This window comes from Aspergillus tubingensis (assembly GCF_013340325.1).
Source record: "Aspergillus tubingensis WU-2223L DNA, scaffold_9, whole genome shotgun sequence".
NCBI lineage: Eukaryota > Fungi > Ascomycota > Eurotiomycetes > Eurotiales > Aspergillaceae > Aspergillus > Aspergillus tubingensis.
In genome coordinates, this window is record NW_023336283.1 from 2,215,082 (window position 1) to 2,232,596 (window position 17,515).

Below are 17,515 nucleotides of genomic sequence, written 5' to 3' on the forward strand. Positions count from 1 at the left end.
GATAATTGGCTTTGGGGATGTGGGATGTGGTAATGGGACGTTCGTTCAAGGTATCGACACATGGGGAAAACGGAGGAACCTGAAAGATGGATAGATTGCACTCGAGAATACTAGCGATAGTCATAGTCATAGTCATGTTATATTTATGAAATGTTATCACAACTCACTAAAAGTAGAATAAAAAAAAACCGGCCACTACATGCACTCGTTCTACATTCTCATTCTCATTCTCGGGGCCAAATGCATCACAGCCCAGTCCATGGATATACTGCCTTTCCTTTTTCCTTTTTGTCCCTTGTTCCCGTTCCCTCCCTTATTCTGCTCCGAGCACGAGGTCGAGTCGAGTCGAGTCGAGAAAGGGAAGGAAGGAAACGGCATGCGGTTGAGAAGCACAAAGGCAGAGAAGAAGTCGTAAAAAAAGAATCGGGCGGCGCCAGGGTGACAAAAGAAATGATAAAAAAAAAGTAAAAGCTAATAGCATAGAGGAATGAAGAGCCGTTAGAGAACATACAAGAACCACCAAGTTTAGCAAGCATAATCCCTTTCCCCTACACGAGGTGACTTTGCCGGCCCCGGTTCCCCATCCAGCATCCGCAACTCCCAGGTTCACAAACTTCCAGGTATTCTTCCACTCATTAGATGATCAGTTTAGTCGCGGTTCGTTTTCCGCAGCGTCTCAGCAAGCCACTCCAGACCCTCGTACAGACCGTCACCAGTCGTGGCGCAGGTGGATTGGATGTACTAGAAAAGGGAAGCAAGCGCGTTAGTTGGGTGGATACTCAGGAATCGACACCTTAGGTGTCGACATGCGAGGGGCATATAACTTACCCAGGGGCGGCGGGTGAGGCTCTGCAGACCAAGCTGCTGAGTGATCTCGGCAGGGCTCATGGCGTTCTAAAAGGAAAGAAAATCAAAAGTTAATATCCATTGTTTCGGCCTCCACCTTGTTGCAATGAGGATAGATTTCAAGCATACCGGCAAATCTTGCTTGTTGGCGAACACCAGGAGAAGGGCATCACGGAGTTCATCCTCGTTCAACATGCGCTGCAACTCCTCACGGGCCTCGACGATACGGTCACGGTCATTGCTGTCGACAACGAAAATGATACCCTGAGTGTTCTGGAAGTAGTGTCTCCAGAGAGGACGGATCTTGTCCTGACCACCGACGTCCCAGACGGTGAACTGAATGTTCTTGTATTCGACGGTCTCGACGTTGAAACCTGCACGGCACAAAACAACACTAGTCAGTCTTGTTGTGTTTCCATCGTGGAATGAATTGTATGTCCAAGCACAGTATCGTTTCGTTCGGCGCTGAGCCAAGCCCAACTACTGATCGATGCCAAGTTCTGCTTTGTCTGGGCCGAGAAAAGAGGAGAAAGAGGTGGACTGACCAATCGTGGGGATGGTGGTGACGATTTCACCCAGCTTGAGCTTATACAGGATGGTGGTTTTACCGGCGGCATCGAGACCGACCATCAGAATACGCATCTCCTTGCGGCCCCATAGCCGGTCGAACAACTTGGAGAAAGTGAGACCCATGACGACGGTTGCGTGAGATTCAAAGGTCTAGGGATAAGAATGCGATGTTAGAATCAATCTGACCAAGAGAGTCCAGGGTGTGCGAGATCCACACCGCACGGTCGGGGAGAGAGGGAGAAGAGTGAGAGAGTGAGAGAGTGAGAGGGTCAAGCGATAGAACACAGACCTAGTGACGTCGGGCAGAGGAGGGGGAAGGTATAGTATAAGGGTAAAAGGGCAAGTGGTATGACGGATGGAATTTGGAGTGGTGGACGAGGGGCGAAGGTAATCAGGTTAAGGTAGTCACGCCGGGGAAACACGGCGGGCAGGACAAATCAGGGGGAGAAAGCGGTGGCCGTTAAGGAAAGGAGAGGAAGGGAATAGAGGTGTGTGATCGGGTGACAAAAAATGGAGAGGAACCAGCCGTGGGGAGAGAGGGGAATGGTAGAGGGAGAGGGAGGGAGGAAGGGGAATATAGCAAGACTTACCAGGTTGCGGTTGAAGCTGGAGAAGGAGAGAGGGAGGGAGAAAGAGGGAGAGTTGGAAGGCGTGGATACGACACAAGACAGTTAGAGACAAGCTGGAGATAGTGAGTGATCAGTCAGTCAGTCAGTCTCAGTCAGAGTCCGTCAGTTCTGTTAGTTTCAGTCAGGTCGGTCAGGTTCAGGTCTTTTTTCCCTTGCCGTACGCCAGAAAGACGGTTTTTTTGACGAGGTGGTGGGATTTTTGGGTCGAGAAATTCAGCCGCTCGGCGTAGCTTCCGTCACTAACGAAACCAGCTGGTCAAAAATACCAAACTATGTATTATATTCTCAGTTACCAGGATGTCTTTTTACGCAACATACAGGCACAATGCTTGCAATTGAAGACAGACAGTGTATATAGATTGAATCTAGGATGGTAATAGAGTTTACAACTAATAGTTAATACCATCCAGCAGACACAGACCGTCTAAACGAGGCTCTCATGGTGTCCTCTTGCTCAAGACTGCGGCTCCCGAAAGGAAAAGAAGAGGACACGGTGTTTCCCGTCAATGGATTCCCGGTTGATACCAATTCAGCAGCATCCCTGTTACTGCCTCGAGATCGGCTTACCCACGAAAACAAGTCCGTACCGTTTTTACGCCAAATGGAACGGGCTTCATCGTTGCCTATCCTCATGTCGCCCACAACGGTCTAATGCTGCTACCCGTTCACAGCCTCTTTGCTTTGCCCAGCATACTCTCTTGCCTAGTATCTATCTGTCTCCCTCCTTTGCCCCCCTGGGCCCCTCTTGGTCCCGAGGAAAGGTCCAGACACCCGGATCGGTGCCCACTCGGACACCTGATAGGTTCTCGAACAAGGCTTTCTGGGTACCCCGTCCCAGTGGATCGCCTTCGGTGGCACTACTATGGGGTGCAAGTCAAGAAGGGTATCGATGGATGTCTTGTGCTCATGCCTGTCGTTCAATTGTCCCTGGAACATTGGGAAATTGATGAGGATGATTTCAGGGTAAATTCCGTAATTTGGTGGCCATCGCACTAATCACTCTCCTGATTAGATTGACGAATCGTCTCACGCGCATAAAGTACGCCGTTGCGTTAAACACTTGGGTTCGTGCAAGCCCTCGGAACCCACAGGGGCCACTTTCAGCTCACTACGCGTCATGCTATTATTCATCCCTCGTGCCAGATAAGCAAGCGATCCTCATAGCGACGGGCCACTGCCGCATCATCCCCGTGACTCCTGGAGGCGTGGCATTTGCAATTCCCCGTATCGGATTTCCATCATTGTTCGAGGCCATGCCGTCATGGCTCGTGCTACTGGTGTGGGCCTCAGGAGAATAATTGCGAGAGCATGTGGTAGGGTCTCGATGGACCCTGATTTGGTTGGGGCGAATGCACCCGATAGGTAACATCGTCCGGCCAAACAGATCACATAGCAGTGGCTTGTCATGAGCCATTCGAAACGTGCACTGCGGAATAAAGTAGCAGTGGAGTAGACATGTGACTGGTCTCGTATCTAGATCTATAGCATCGGATTCGCTTGTATAGTGCTTGTGAGTCGTAATGTTCATTCGTGTGCAGGGCTGTGCCATGTACAAGATGCTCTATATATTCTGAAGGCTGGGTATCTTTTATCGCAACGCAGAACTCGACGCGTCAAGATCGATGGCTTGCGCCGCCCGATGTTTCGTTTCTACGGTGAGACACCCGGTCTCTCGACATGCGGAAGAAGCTTCGGGACAACGATTGGTAGATCGTCTTGCCTTCCACAGTGTCGCTGGCATATCCAAAAATCCAGAGCAGGACCATCGACAGGAACAAGATCACGGCAAAGCTGACCCAGTATTGATTGATCGTATATTCGCCCTTGACGTTGCGAAGCTCGGTGGAGAAGTAACCAGTCATTAGACTGACTGGTAAAAACAGAATGGTCACTTTTGCGAGTAGAATCGTGATTCGCGTCAGTTTCTCAACGGCTTGGGAATCCTTGAGGGCGATTAAGTTGAAGTTCTATCAAACGGTCAGTATATTCCTTCTGTTTCGGGATGGACAAACCTACAAGGAATGTGAGGTTTTCCTTCTCTGTCAGACAGCTCTCAATCTCCGATAGACAATATAGCTTGATGCGATCGAGCAGTCGTTCGAATCGAGCTACAGCAGGCGGACTAAGCTGGACACCTACATCGGCATCTAGAGTTGAAAAGCTGAAACTTTCCCTCGTCGAGTGGCGAGTATCCCCAACTTCGTTTTCCGCAAAGCTTTGTCCCATTGCCATTGGAAGTCGATTTGACCGGGCCTCGTCACGCAGCAGACGCTGTCTTTGCAGTATACGCATCATGATAAGCTCATAACTTTGATAGAGACGTCTCAAGACGGCCAACTGTCTACCCAGCCGATGTAATTCATGGACCAGGTCAACCTCCGGTCTCGATAACATGTCTTGCCTCTGAACAGTGTTAATGTATGCGTGTGAGAAGGTAAAGAGCCATCACCATGGACTTACAAGTCTGTTGAGGGATATCCCGTATTTATGTTCGCGTTGTGCAACGAGAGCATACGATGAAACCCAGTCATCGAATATATAATAAAACAACAAGCTCGGCCCATCTTCTTGCTTGATGCTCACCTGATCTGGGCCACCCTCGAAGAACGGTCTTACTCGAATAGTAACCAACGAGTCACTTTCAGACGAAGCAAAGTGCTGTTTTGAGACCCCCGCAAAGATGAGCTGGATGTTCCTGCGGACTACACCGAGCACAGCTTGCAGCTCCTTCTCCGATGGCCCAGACAAACCAGGGAATGGATTCTCCTGCATGCAAATGACCGTCCCTTGACCAGTCAGCACAACATCCTCGCGTCTCCAATAGCAAACTTACCATCATTACATAAGATCAACCAGGTCCATAGTCGCTTTCCATCCGGCAACTCTCTCCCATTATGTTGGTCTGTTTGAGGAATAACAAATAGCGAATTGTACCCAATACAAGTATCTAAATCCGCGTTAGTACCGCTTCAATGAAACCAAAGATATAAGCATACACTTCAACCCATAGTCCACCGAGCAAAAGTGCCAAATCTGATCAATAACATTGCCGAAGGTAATACCTCTGAACGCCGCTAATGCCGCAATCTCTTCAGGATGTCTCAGGTTCTGCAAGGCGTTTCCCTCCACATCATCTGGACGGGACCGACGAGAGAGATCGGTATTATTCGAGCGAAGATTATTCCTCTGTGGCTCAGAAGACACAGGAGGCTTCGAGGGACGTTCCACCGGATCCGTACACATCAACGCCTGCAGCCGCTCCGAAACACCATAGTGATTCGTAAGGGTCTTGATCAAATCCTTCTGTTGCTCCGGAGCCCAGATATTACTAGATAGACAAGTCAGCAACCAATCCTAATAACAGAGGGGCAATACTAGAAAGCACAACGTACATCCACCTCGTACCAAAACACTTTGGTTTCTAAGCCCTCATCGTCAGCACGCCCCTCCCTCTCCGTCTTCCCAAGAGAAACAGCACATACAGGTTTCCTCAACATCGCCGCAATATCCTCCTGCCCCAGATTCACCGCACACCAAGCATCATCATTCCCAAAGTCGAGCACGAAGTTACGCGTCTGAGAATCCTTCAAGAGCTTTAAGTAAGCCTTGAGGTTAGTTTCATCATCGATATCGCAGAACGCGTTTTGCAGATTCGGTCTGAATTTAAAGCCGGCGTAGTATTCCTGAGGTGTTTGGAAGGTGGTTGAGCGGGCGAGCTCGGACATGCTTAGTAGTAGTTAGGAAGTAGCTGTGCTTGTTAACTAGATGGCAGTAGAGATGATTATAATAAGTGGTAGCGGAAGATAAAAATGCCCAGAAACTCAATGCACGCAACTCAAGAGAACTGAAAAGTAAAAGACGAAAGACAAGGCTGTCGGCGCCTCTAAATAACTAAAACGGGCGCATAGCTAACCTAACCTCCAACCCTGTAGGTTAACTATAGTCTAGCCCAGTAAGTCAGTCAGCCCAGCCCAGCAGGTGCATGATGATCGAAATCATTCGAAGGGCTGAGGCGAGAGCATAGTCAGTTGCCGCGGGGGGGAACGAGAGCTAGAAACTAGTAGAGGGGTTGGGATTGGTGCATCGCAGCTGACTGCCTCGCCCGTGACACACGAGGGCGGCGCGCGACGATCCATCACAAGCGCCCTTCGAGCTGAATGTTTGAGAGGGTGTGAGGGTTATGCAGATTAGCGCCCGTGTGACAGGCACCAATCATGAGTACCGGGAAGGTGCATACTAGTAGTATTAAGCACTAGTACTTTGAGGAGTGTATTGCTGCGCCATCATTGATATGGGGGCTTTTCTTTCGGGGAATGATGCAGGTGCTTTAGGGTACTAAGAAGAGGGGGGGCTATCGAATAAACGTGTTAGTGTAGCCGCAGGGTCAGTCAGGGTCTATACTAGTATGTTTGCGGGTGGGCGTTGGAGAGTTGTGATGCTGGCGAGAAAGGTTTATTTTGAGGTGATTCTCGATGAGAATCCGATAGATTGAGATGGTTATGCTATGTTGTTCAGAAATAGATCAGAATGAGTGATTTCAAGGGTAGAGAGTTGATCCGAACTAGCATGTCTGAGCCACATTGCAGTGGCTTAAACCTTACAGGCATCGTCGGAGCCGAACCATGGATGCCTAATGGAAAGGTACACCAACAGGGATCTTCTATCGAATATTATTAGACATTCCTAGGGTCAATAGAATCTAGCCGCTAGGCGAAGAGGATGTGTGGTCGACCATATGTAGGGGACAGTGGCGGTGCACACGACAATGGGTAACCAACGGTGTTCCATATGATTATCTTAGCTTCAACTTCAACAGTGCTTTCTCAACCCTCCAGTGAGAGTCGCAACGCCCTCAAAATAACGCAGAGACTAGACGTCATGTCCCTCTGGTGAGTAGCACATCGTACAGATGCTGTCGCTACTCGGTTCAGCTGTCACGAACGTTAGCGCCCGTGACCCACCCATTTCTATAATTGGGTCCGTGCCCAAATGGGTGGATTGCTACAGACCATCTGATTCTATCAAGTGTCTTTGGAGGTTGTTGATCCTTAGAAAGCCAAGCCTGTATCTGTGGCAGAAAACTGGTTGGTAGTATATCCCCTTGAAGCAATGACGTATGTTTCTCTGTGTAATGGCAAAATGATTATATTATCTATCAAACATTCGTAACTATAGACAGAAAAAAGGGACAAAAGCCGCGGTATAGTCATGTCTATCCCAACAGCAATTCCACAGTCATGGTGGAAAGAATATGTTGAATATAAATATTCGTGCATCCTGTATCCCGTCCCTAGGGGATACCGCACCCCATCAACAAAATTTTGTTAAACTCTGACAGACGGCCAGACTCTAAATCGCTTATGCTATCGCTGGAACGATCATCGCTTGCTATCTCAAACAGATTTCGAGGGAGGTATACGGAGAGTCGGGGAGGCGGTTATATACGGTCACTTCGATTAAGCTTCTTGAGCCCATCGTCGCTCCCGGAGAGGCATCTCTTCACCTGCCTGGGTCCGCGACCCGTCTACCTCCCGGCGCCATGCGTAGTATTCGCCGAGACGGACCTCGGCGTAGGAGGCGTAATCGAAGTCGATCTGTGAGATTTGGGCTTGGATGAGTGACCACACGCCCCTGTTTAGATTAGCATGTAGTATATGAAAAACACGTAAGGGACAATACCAGTAGAGTCCGGGAATGCCTCGGAACCGGTCGACGTCTTCGTAGAGTCGGTCGACAATCTCCCCTTGAGATGACTCCGGGATACCCTTGTGGTAGCTGTAACTCTTGACATATTCGGTCAAGAACTCGCGTCGCACGGAACGGGTGGGCAGCATGTTGTAGTCGCAGTCATAACCGCCCCATTCGGCAAAGTGGTTGACAATGTCGAAGGCGGCAGGTGAGGGGGTGGCATATTCGTAGTCGATGAAGTTGACAACGGCCGCTTCGTCTTCCGAAGAGGCGCTTTCGGGCAACACAATGACGTTGGCGCAGAGAAGGTCACAGTGAGAGAAAACCAACTAGTGTGAAGTTAAATGGTCGTTCCGTATAACAGGGACTAGTGCTACGTACTCCACCATCGCCTAGGCCTTTTTCATCGTCTAGCTCGCTGACAACCCGCTCCAGCTCTTTTTGCAGACTAAGTCTCCGTTGGCGCTGCTCCTCCGTGGTCGTGGGCAGAGCAAGGATCCATTTCTGGAGCACACTCCACATGCTCGGCCCAGGCTGCTTTGGGGTGATCACGGAGATGTCCTCGTGCTTCAACTTCTGGCAGTGTGCCGTGGCCTCATCTACATGTTGCATCAGGGTCACGTCCTCGGCGGGCATTAGCGGTGCGGCAGCTCCCTTGATGGGCAACACCGCATGCCACTGCGCAAGTCTCCTGGCCACACCACGCCAGACGGCAGGCGTGGCAAGGTCCTCCGCGCTGGCTGGGCGGCCACGGAGGAACCGGTACAGGAGGCCATTGTTGAAGCGCGCCAGGAGAGGAGGGGCTAATCCATGGCTGGCAAGAAGAGCATGGGATCTCGTTTCTCCTATAGGTAGAAGTATCTACTCAGCAAGTGTCGCAATGGGCAGAGAGGAGGGGCAAGTAGTGACCCCGGGTGGCATACTTTCGCGGTCTATGAGGATTTCTGTGTGGTTACCGTACGCTCGCATCAGTACTGCTTCTTGGTCTATCTGCTCCTCGGTCAAGCCGGGCTTGCGATTGATGATTTTAAGAAGCTGAAGCCACGTTAGTCCCATAGAATGGCGGTGTTGCCTCTTACAGCGAGCACCGGCGAAGAGAACATTGCGAGGAACACACAGTATTGGTGATGCCATCCGTGAACCGGACAAACTCGATCTTGTTGTCCGGTCCCTCCCAGTGCGGGTTGAGTGTCAAGATGAGCCTCAGCGCGGAGGCATGAGAGTCGGCATGATTGTATGATAGGGGAATGTGACGAAAGGGCCTGCGGTCTTCTGCATGCATTATGGCGGTTGTGGGAGAATCCAAGGGGTTGAAAGGAGGGAAAGAAAAAAATGGCGGTGATCGAACAATACGCGACAGTCGACCAGGGTCTAGCCGTTCTAGAACTCTTCCACGCAAAGTCAGCCACACGATTCAAGCGATTTGCTAGTTATTGGCATGATAAGGCATAGCCTTGAATTAAAGCACAAATGTAGAACAAGGGTACCCACGTACCTACTAAAAAGTGATAGACAGAACAGGAGATTTTGCTTTTCCCGTGTGGTCCGTGAGCCGTCTGAAAAGGGGTGATTACGAGTACAAATTGGCCGGCAATTGATACTCTCAGAGACAGGCGCAAGAGAAATGACGAAGAGGAAGAGAACAGGAGAGGAGGAGGAGAAGATGTCGCCGCTGGTCTCGTGCCAGCGACTCACTGATTGGAAGGCGGCGGCGGGCCCTGAACCCCTCCTTTTCCGCCTTCTGAGTATTGCACCGCAGCCAACCAACTGGCTGGCCAGCCGTTGAGATGACGCCAGTGTTACCCCTCCGCTGAATAAGGCATGAAGACTCGTGAGGAAGCTTAGAGGGCTGATATTGAGCAGGCCATCAGTATCGCTCATGGCGATACTGGCTGTTTGGCCGGCGGCATCAGGGGTCAGGGGTGTTGTTGAGCGTATGATAGCAGCGTATTGATGGATACAGTACAATACGCATCATACATAGTAGATAAGATTGCGGTCGATTACTACATACTAGTAGAGAAATGGGTAGCAGGACCTTAGCTATAACTATAAAGAGGTGATTATAAGGATACAATAGAGTAGTAGCTACTAGCCAGCCAGTTAAGTATGCCTACGTTCCCACATATCTCCTACATTGTTGACTATATCATCCAAGCAAACATATCTCTATACTCTGTATATTGCACGATAGCCTCAATAATCTGGCTTCGGACCTCATTCAAAACATCTCATTGATAGCTAATCCATTGTATCCTCTGCAAGGAACGACCTACCGTCATAAATCATATACTACAAGCCATACACACAACAAAGTAAACATCGATATACATCCACCATCAAATACCCCGTACCAAACAACCCAATACCATCATCAATACAACATAAAATACACAGCACACCTCCACCCCACCTCCCTCACCGATCCCAATCCAAACTCAATCACATGTGATTTCCTCCCTCTCCCCTTCCCTCAACAATAATCCATCAACCACGTGACCACCACCAAACCTAACCCTACCCCCTCCCACCTCGTCACCCACTAGCCCCTAGCGTCCCCACCCTGCAACCCCTACATAAACCCCCCCCTATCCGCCGGCCCCCCCCCTTCGCCCTCCTTTTCTTTTTCTTTCCTTCTTCATCATCAGTAGCGGTTTACTTTTACCTTCAAGTAATTTAGTAAATCTTACCGGGGCTCCGTCACCGTACGGCTCGCTGAGGGTTATCTTGTGTGGGATTTTTTCTCTATGGGTTTCTCCTCCGTTCCCAGCCTTGCAGAGCAGTTTTCGTCTTCCTTTTTCCCTTACAATTCATGGCTTGGCTAGGGTTTTTTGTTCGAAAGGATAAAATCCCCATGCGCTTGAGCTGTGGAGGAGGCGGTACATTACATTTCTTTCTTCAAACTTGGTTCTTGATGTTGAATGGGGTTTGAAAGAGGATTATATAGAATTTTCGTAGATGGGTGCTGGCTTTGTCTTTCTGTACATTATATATATTCCTTTATCGGAAAGTGATATTGGGGTGTATATGTGACAGCGGTGAAGTTGGGTTCTTGGGAATCCGAATGTCACGTGGCTCTACCTAGCTTAAGGGCTTGTGGTTCTGGTATGGACTTCTCAAGTAGCATAGCATATGGCATGCGCATATGGCGCAGGATTATTGTCTATGCTGGAGTTGCGGTACTACTACGCAGTCTGTCTCGTCAACTGGGTTCATAATATTGCCCTTGGATTGCACCAAGTATGAGTGACACTGTCAGTGCACCTTACTATATCGGGCACATGTCTACCTGCTGATTAAGGCTGATTTCATTCAGTTCTTCCGGATAAGATAAGAAAGGCACTTTTCTCAATGCGGTCATCACTTTTATTCCATATCTCATACTATACTCCACCCCTCCCTCACCATTATAAACGTATATATCTAAAAGGCAGCTGCTACTACACCCGTCCAGCATTTCCAATCTGGATTCTCTCTCCCGACCACTTATCATCGCGACGCAACACCGGCCAGCTCGTCCCGTCAGCCTTGACCAGCGTCAGCTCCAACTTGGTGCCCAGCACACGGAACTTGGACTGCTCGGGATCAATGGGCGCAAACAACTCATATGAATCCGTGTAGCGCTTGTTATCCGTCGTAGGGAGGTCCAGCTCGATCGACGTGGTCTTGAACTCGACCTTGGCGGTGTCTTTGTTGATCTTCTTCAGGTAGAGCGAGACGTTCACGGAGGAGGCGGTTTGGTAGAAGTCGTTCCTGTACATCATCCATCATAAATTAGTATACTTCCACTCCGTAGCAATTACCAACAACCGAAGAGAGAAAGGAGGGGTCACTCACCTCACAGACTCGACCTTCTCCTCACCCGCCGGCTTCCCCTTCCCCACAAACAGATGCTTCTTCTTCTCCGAACAGCCCTGGATCTTCAAGAACTCATCAAACTCCAGCACCCGCTTCTTGCAGCATGACCAACCCTTGCTTCCCTCGTGGAAGATCGGCTGGCCCGGGTGGTACACGCACTTCTCCTCGTCTCGCGAGACGTTCGCATCGTAGCCTGCGTTACAGCCGCGACGACGGCAGGTCGCGTTCGCGGGGATGGCTAGATCCGGGTCATCGGACTCGGGTTCTTCAGGCACGGGGGTGGGTGCGTTCGAGGGAGGAGGGATAGCGGGGGAGTTGACGGGGCGGGGAGGAGCGGCGGCGGCGGCGGCGCTGGGGACGGGAGTAGCGGCCGGGGATGGTACTTCAGCAGCGGGTTTGGGAGGTTCGACGGGGGTGTCGTCGACAGTGGAGTGTTTGCCTGTGGTGCAGGGAGGGATGGCGAGGAATTCGTCAAAGGTGAGGACGCGGGGTTTGCAGCATTTCCAGCCTGCGGGGTGATTCAGTTAGTATGTTAATGCGATCATGTGAAGTAGATAGATGAGAGGAACTGGGTCAGGAAGAAGATCGGATAGCCGGTGGATCAACTAAGCTACTCCCAAGGTCCCCCCTTGGAGTCATCTGTTAAATACCTTTCTGTCCTTCGTGGAACACCGGCGGGCCAGGATGATAGACGCAGGGCTCGTCGGCGTCGGTGAATTCCTTCCCGCAGCCCTTGTGGACACACTTGGAGGCCATGCTGGGGGAAATGGGGTGGAAGCGACTGAAATGAGAGGAAGCAGAGCTGAGTAAGAGAGAGGCCGACGGTTCAACGGTATCTCCTGGGGAAGAGATATGAGTCTATTGGGGGGGAAAAGATCGATCGTCGCAAACATCGAAGGTCGAAGAACCGCCGCTGAGGTTCGGCCCAAACGGGCTTAGCCGGGGGGAGAGCTCGAAGGTTCCAGTCATTCAATCCATTCTTGCTCTTCCCCGCGATTCCATCTACAACTTCTATACTCTTAATTGGTTTACTCCAACTTTGACTTCCAATTATCATCTGGAATTACCGATTGTACAGCAACATGCTTCCCACCGCCGCCCGTCTCGCCGCTGCTCGCGTCACCCTCTTCACCCGCGCCAATTGCGGCCTCTGCGACACCGCCAAACTCACCGTCACGAAGCTGCACAAGCGTCGTCCCTTCGATTACACCGAGTTGGATATCCAGCTCCCGAGCAATAAGCCCTGGAAGGATGTCTACGATTTTGATGTTCCCGTGCTACACGTCCAGTCGGTCCAGAGTGACGCGTCGTTGTCGGATCCGAAGAAGCTGTTTCATCGGTGGACGGAGCAGGAGATGGAGACATTGATCGACGAGGCGGAGAAGAAGCAGTAGCTGGAGACAGCTGTCTAGGATTGTGTATATATATACTGTAAATATGCATGTATTATGAGTTCTATCTTGATATTCGGATTTGTACGTGGGAACCGCAGCACTCGTCTAGGTCCCCTTGGTCGCAGTGTATTCGATAGGAAACTCGGCAGGGTCACCGCATCCGCAATGACGGAGATCTACTAAGTTGATCTCAGTCAATGTATTATAGGAGGAACTCATGGAAAACTTGGTCGAAATAGTAAGTAACTACTAAAAACGGTGCTAATATGGGTTTGGTTCGGGGCTTAGTGCGAGGAATGGGCTGGATATATACTCCTAGCTAGTACATACTATCTCGTGGTGTTTAAAATATGTTGGTACGAGAGAGCCTGTCAAAACACTCATAGTAGTAAGTAGGCCACAACGATATGGCTGCCAAGCAGCAGGGGTGACTCGAATTTTATGACTAAAAGTAGATAAAAGTAACCTTAAACCGATTAATATAGTAGTATGTTCTATAATAGTTCATATGTGAATTTCTAATCATAATTGCCATCAATCAAAACACAAAGGGTATCTATCTACATCTACATCACATATCATCTCCCACCAAATCAACCAACAAACTCTCAACCCAACCCAAATTGCCCAGTTGACTCTGGCTCTGACCCCGACTGTGACCCTGACTGTGTCTACGCCCTTCCTTAAACGAATCCACAGCACCACCACTCGTCCTCCCCACCAACCTCGTCCTCACCTCCCCGTCCAACCCCATCACCATCGCATCCCCCACATCCCGCTGCAACGCACTCGCCAAATTCTCAAGCGTGCTTCTCCCCAACCTCGCAAGACGAGTATACTCCCCAGCCCGGAACCCTTCATACTTCGTCAACAAGGAGATAACCCTCGTCCAGGCCCTCTTCAGCGGCGCCACGCCCGAACTAGGACACAGCCGCGCAGCCAGAATGACAATCCCACAGGCATACAGATACTCCACGTTCTCCCAGTAGGGCGAGCCAGCACTGCGCCAGGTATCGTCCGGCCCGCCGTCCAGCAGCCCGTCCTCGGTTTCTTCGATCAAGTCAACGAGGTCTGCGGCGATGGCGGCGCATTTGAGGGAGGTGTCGCGGACGATAGTTACTAAGATCGGAGAATTGATGGACGATGAAGGATCAGTCTCTGACATGTGAGGGTGCTTGTTAGAGCGGCAGGGGCACTTGGCGGAGAGGGCGAGGCCAAGAGCTAAAAGGGGTCGGTAGAGTCGAAGTCGGAGATAGAGGTAGCGGGCGTGCAGGGTGTGGCGTTGTCGGCGGACAATGGGGTCGTCCGCTAGTTCGAAGGTCTCATCGGTGCGGAGAAACGAGGGTAGAGATGTTTGCCAGTCGTAGAGAAGAGCGTCTGTTTTAAGAAACGGGGAGATGTCCAGGGCGAGGAGTTTCTTCGCGGCGCAGGTGTCTGGCCGGGCTCTTGCTTCGGACTCCCAGGCAGTGATGTCTTCGACGTGGGTGTAGAGTCTGGCGCATGCGATTAAGAACTCGATGATTGAGGGCCGGTCTCCACTGGAGTTGGGTGTCCCGCCGGAGACGGTGTCAATGTAGTCGGTGTCTAGGTGCGTGGGGAGGTGCACCTGGAGGGGGTTGTTGACTTGGGGCGGTAGGCCTAGCTGTAGTGCTAGCATTCGCTCTAGGATGATTGCGCTGTGCCAGAGCCTGCGGCCGAGTTCGCGCTGCTGTCTTTCTCGGCCGTTGCGGGCGGTTGTTTGGGACTGGAATCCTAGGGCTTGCATGGTGCGGATGGTGTAACCGATCAGTGCCCAAGCTTGTTTGGATTTTCCTGTTGCGTTGAGGTACTGGCATTGTAGAAAGAGGCATTGCACGCGCACCCATGGGGTGCTCTGCCACTCTGGGCTGTTTGTCATTCTCTGGGCGTGGTTGAAGAGGGACTGCAGATAGGCTTCATCTACTTGGCGGTATCTCAGACCGGAGAGACACAATATCATCATGAGTATGGCGTGAAAGCCACTCGACCCAGCGGTGAGGTCTTGCACGTCGCGGACCTTTTCACAGGCCGACTGAAAGTCTGACAGGTCGAAGATAGGCCAGCTCACGTAGTCGCGGGCCAGGTAGGTGGCGATCAGGCTGTCCATCAGATCTGAGGGCAGTTGGGCTGGAGATTCGGCAATGGTGGAGTGAGGAACGCAGTCTGGCCCTGTATCTTGCAGCGAGAATATGCCATCTTCGATTGGAGCTTCAGTCTTGACGCGGCCTGTTCTTGCATCTACGGCCTGCTGCAGCCGGGTCAGGCGCGAAATGTGGGCATTGATCCCGGTACCCGGCGGGTTAGGAGGGTCGCTGTCATCTGAAGTGATAGAGTATACTTCCACCGAGTCATGCCGGTTTCGATCATGCCGGGTAAGAGAGGCCTCATCCCGCCGACGCTTCCTCTGTGAGCGCGAGGCAACATTGGAAGGACTCCGTGTCAGGATCTGCTGCCTCGGAGGTGAAAGAGAGCGTCTCTCATCCTCTGAATGAGATATTTTGGCTTTTTTATGAGATCTGCAGGATGTTAGTTGAATCAAAGATCCTCAGACTATACACGTGCAGACGTACGTGGCGGGAGGCATATCCTCGGGCCGGTAGGAACATTGTTCGTCGAGTCCTCGTTTCTTGCATCCTCCACAGGCTGGCTGGCATTAGCTCCACTTTACAATAGATAGAGGCATAGAGAACAAACTAGGTTGAGACCTGTCACATCCCCGCCTTTTTAAGCGGCAGACGCAACAGGGAGTTGGGGGAAGGTTCATGGCGCGGGCTGCGCGTTCGGGAGGCTACTTAGGAAATGAGTCTGTGTGATGTAGCGGTCGCATTTATGCCTGTTATACCGAGAAGATAATAATAAAACGTTGAATTTAAATATGACACATATTATAGTCTGAGAGTCACAGAGACCCGCAACCTACAATGAGTGCCGCAGCCTCTTAACTGAAGGATGGGAAAATACAAAGGGAACTTCCCGCGGGCGCGTCCGTCAACTGGCGTCGCGCGTGGCCCGGGCTGCCTGGTGCTTCTGTATGTGAATCCAATCTCAACCTCAACCTGATTCCAACCCATACAAAAATAATGAAATTAATTTGTTACTATTATTTGTTCGCCATTCCCAGTACTAGCCAAGTTCTCATGCCATCTCATTTAACCATCACATCCATGGCTGCCCTCCTGAGGAGGGTCCACACACCCGTTATCACACAGCTTAGCATGGCCAACCTGGCCCGGATTCGTACAGTGGAAGAGAATGTTGGTCAAGTTTTGGTTCTCATATCCGGTGCCTTGGAGGGCGTCTGTCAGATCAGATTGAGAGAAGCCTATACCGGTTTCATATTAGCATCAGCTAGCCAGATGGAGAAGTAGATACTATATGACCTGATAGTACATATAGTTGGAATAGTTGGAGAAGGCCTCACCCTTATCATTCAACAGCACATCCGAGCAGTAATCGAAGCTCGGGGTACAGGTTTTATCAGCCACAGATAGCCCAGTTAGGGTCAGGGTGAAGAGGGTGGCCAAAATGGTAGGTGGCTTCATTGCTATAGAGTATTCGGGTATATCAGAAGGATGTATTCAATAGTAATGGGAAATAGGAAGAAAGGGTGAACTTGGTCTAGCATGGATGCTGAATGTGTTTATATAATCCTGTCTGAGCACATTCCTGGTGATGTCTGCGCTGCGGGGATTGGAATGTGGACGTTGCTTGGTATGTCTCGTTTCATCATGATTTGAGATGGCACTGTAGCAGTGAGTTTGAGCAGCATGGTGGTGAAGGCCAAGTATGTATGTGGCTTCACCCATTGAGATCTAGATTGGAGACTAGCATAGCATAGCACATCACAGCGAGTCAGAAACCAGGACCGGTCATCCTCGGTGATCGCGCAACGCTGTCTCCACTATTGGAGGAACCTCAGACATTGGGATACAGCGACACGCCATACCAGCAATGGCAACGGAAGTCGACGGTGGCTGGACGACATCCAGATGCCTCATGTAGTGGGTTTTCAGCGTGGTGTCGGTACTTGGTGCACTATACTAGTAAACTAGTATAAGTGGAGGTATTTCCGTGCTCTCTATCGCTCCATCGTTAAGTGAGACTCAGGGTGGAGAATGACAAGGATGGTATACCCGGCTTCATTTTCCCTGTCAACCCAATCACTTCTGTCAGCACCTCATGTTCTGGATAGGCAGAACTCAAGGTCGAATGCTGCCTTGGAGAAGGGTCTAATGCAGTGATTAGTTGCTTTTGCCAGGGTTCTTTGTTCTCCTTCCTACCTATCACAACCTTGTCTCTTTAGTTCTCACTAGTTTGCTGAACCCTGCAAGCCTTGTCAGGCAGGATGGAGACTAAACGCGTCTTGTGGCCGTGATTCGGGCTTTTGTTATGACGGGCTGTTCCCCTAAACTCACCGTGTCAGCTTAAGAAGAATCGTTCATCCAGTCTGTCAGTCAATCAGTCGCTCGTTACCTTTTCGCTCGTTTTCTGTTGATATCCAAGGCTCTCTAA

At 50.6% G+C, this 17,515-nt stretch overlaps 7 protein-coding genes across 7 annotated transcripts; 1 reads left to right on the top strand and 6 right to left on the bottom strand.

Annotated features, from left to right (window-relative positions):
• Positions 1-648: 648 nt before the first annotated feature.
• Positions 649-1,539, bottom strand: arfA (putative ADP-ribosylation factor; the record flags this gene model as incomplete). The annotated part of the gene is made up of 4 exons (XM_035503916.1): positions 649-741; positions 829-894; positions 976-1,220; positions 1,392-1,539. 4 exons carry the CDS (start codon positions 1,537-1,539, stop codon positions 649-651), a joined length of 552 nt encoding a protein of 183 aa, XP_035359809.1.
• Positions 1,540-3,658: 2,119 nt separating this feature from the next.
• On the bottom strand, positions 3,659-5,770 carry AtWU_08809 (uncharacterized protein; the record flags this gene model as incomplete). Its single annotated transcript, XM_035503917.1, has 7 exons — positions 3,659-4,012; positions 4,062-4,448; positions 4,506-4,831; positions 4,879-4,992; positions 5,042-5,373; positions 5,438-5,466; positions 5,528-5,770. 7 exons carry the CDS (start codon positions 5,768-5,770, stop codon positions 3,659-3,661), a joined length of 1,785 nt encoding a protein of 594 aa, XP_035359810.1.
• A 1,731-nt stretch (positions 5,771-7,501) lies between these two features.
• Positions 7,502-9,015, bottom strand: AtWU_08810 (putative ethanolamine kinase; the record flags this gene model as incomplete). Its single annotated transcript, XM_035503918.1, has 5 exons — positions 7,502-7,676; positions 7,725-8,062; positions 8,115-8,578; positions 8,657-8,768; positions 8,851-9,015. The coding sequence occupies 5 exons, from the start codon at positions 9,013-9,015 to the stop codon at positions 7,502-7,504; spliced, it is 1,254 nt and encodes a 417-aa protein (XP_035359811.1).
• A 2,158-nt stretch (positions 9,016-11,173) lies between these two features.
• AtWU_08811 (cysteine and histidine-rich domain-containing protein) lies at positions 11,174-12,347 on the bottom strand (the record flags this gene model as incomplete). The annotated part of the gene is made up of 3 exons (XM_035503919.1): positions 11,174-11,486; positions 11,571-12,099; positions 12,242-12,347. 3 exons carry the CDS (start codon positions 12,345-12,347, stop codon positions 11,174-11,176), a joined length of 948 nt encoding a protein of 315 aa, XP_035359812.1.
• A 326-nt stretch (positions 12,348-12,673) lies between these two features.
• Positions 12,674-12,985, top strand: AtWU_08812 (glutaredoxin; the record flags this gene model as incomplete). The annotated part of the gene is made up of 1 exon (XM_035503920.1): positions 12,674-12,985. The coding sequence occupies one exon, from the start codon at positions 12,674-12,676 to the stop codon at positions 12,983-12,985; it is 312 nt and encodes a 103-aa protein (XP_035359813.1).
• Positions 12,986-13,556: 571 nt separating this feature from the next.
• Positions 13,557-15,767, bottom strand: AtWU_08813 (transcription factor domain-containing protein; the record flags this gene model as incomplete). Its single annotated transcript, XM_035503921.1, has 3 exons — positions 13,557-15,519; positions 15,574-15,646; positions 15,698-15,767. The coding sequence occupies 3 exons, from the start codon at positions 15,765-15,767 to the stop codon at positions 13,557-13,559; spliced, it is 2,106 nt and encodes a 701-aa protein (XP_035359814.1).
• Positions 15,768-16,152: 385 nt separating this feature from the next.
• Positions 16,153-16,545, bottom strand: AtWU_08814 (uncharacterized protein; the record flags this gene model as incomplete). Its single annotated transcript, XM_035503922.1, has 2 exons — positions 16,153-16,325; positions 16,425-16,545. The coding sequence occupies 2 exons, from the start codon at positions 16,543-16,545 to the stop codon at positions 16,153-16,155; spliced, it is 294 nt and encodes a 97-aa protein (XP_035359815.1).
• Positions 16,546-17,515: the final 970 nt, after the last annotated feature.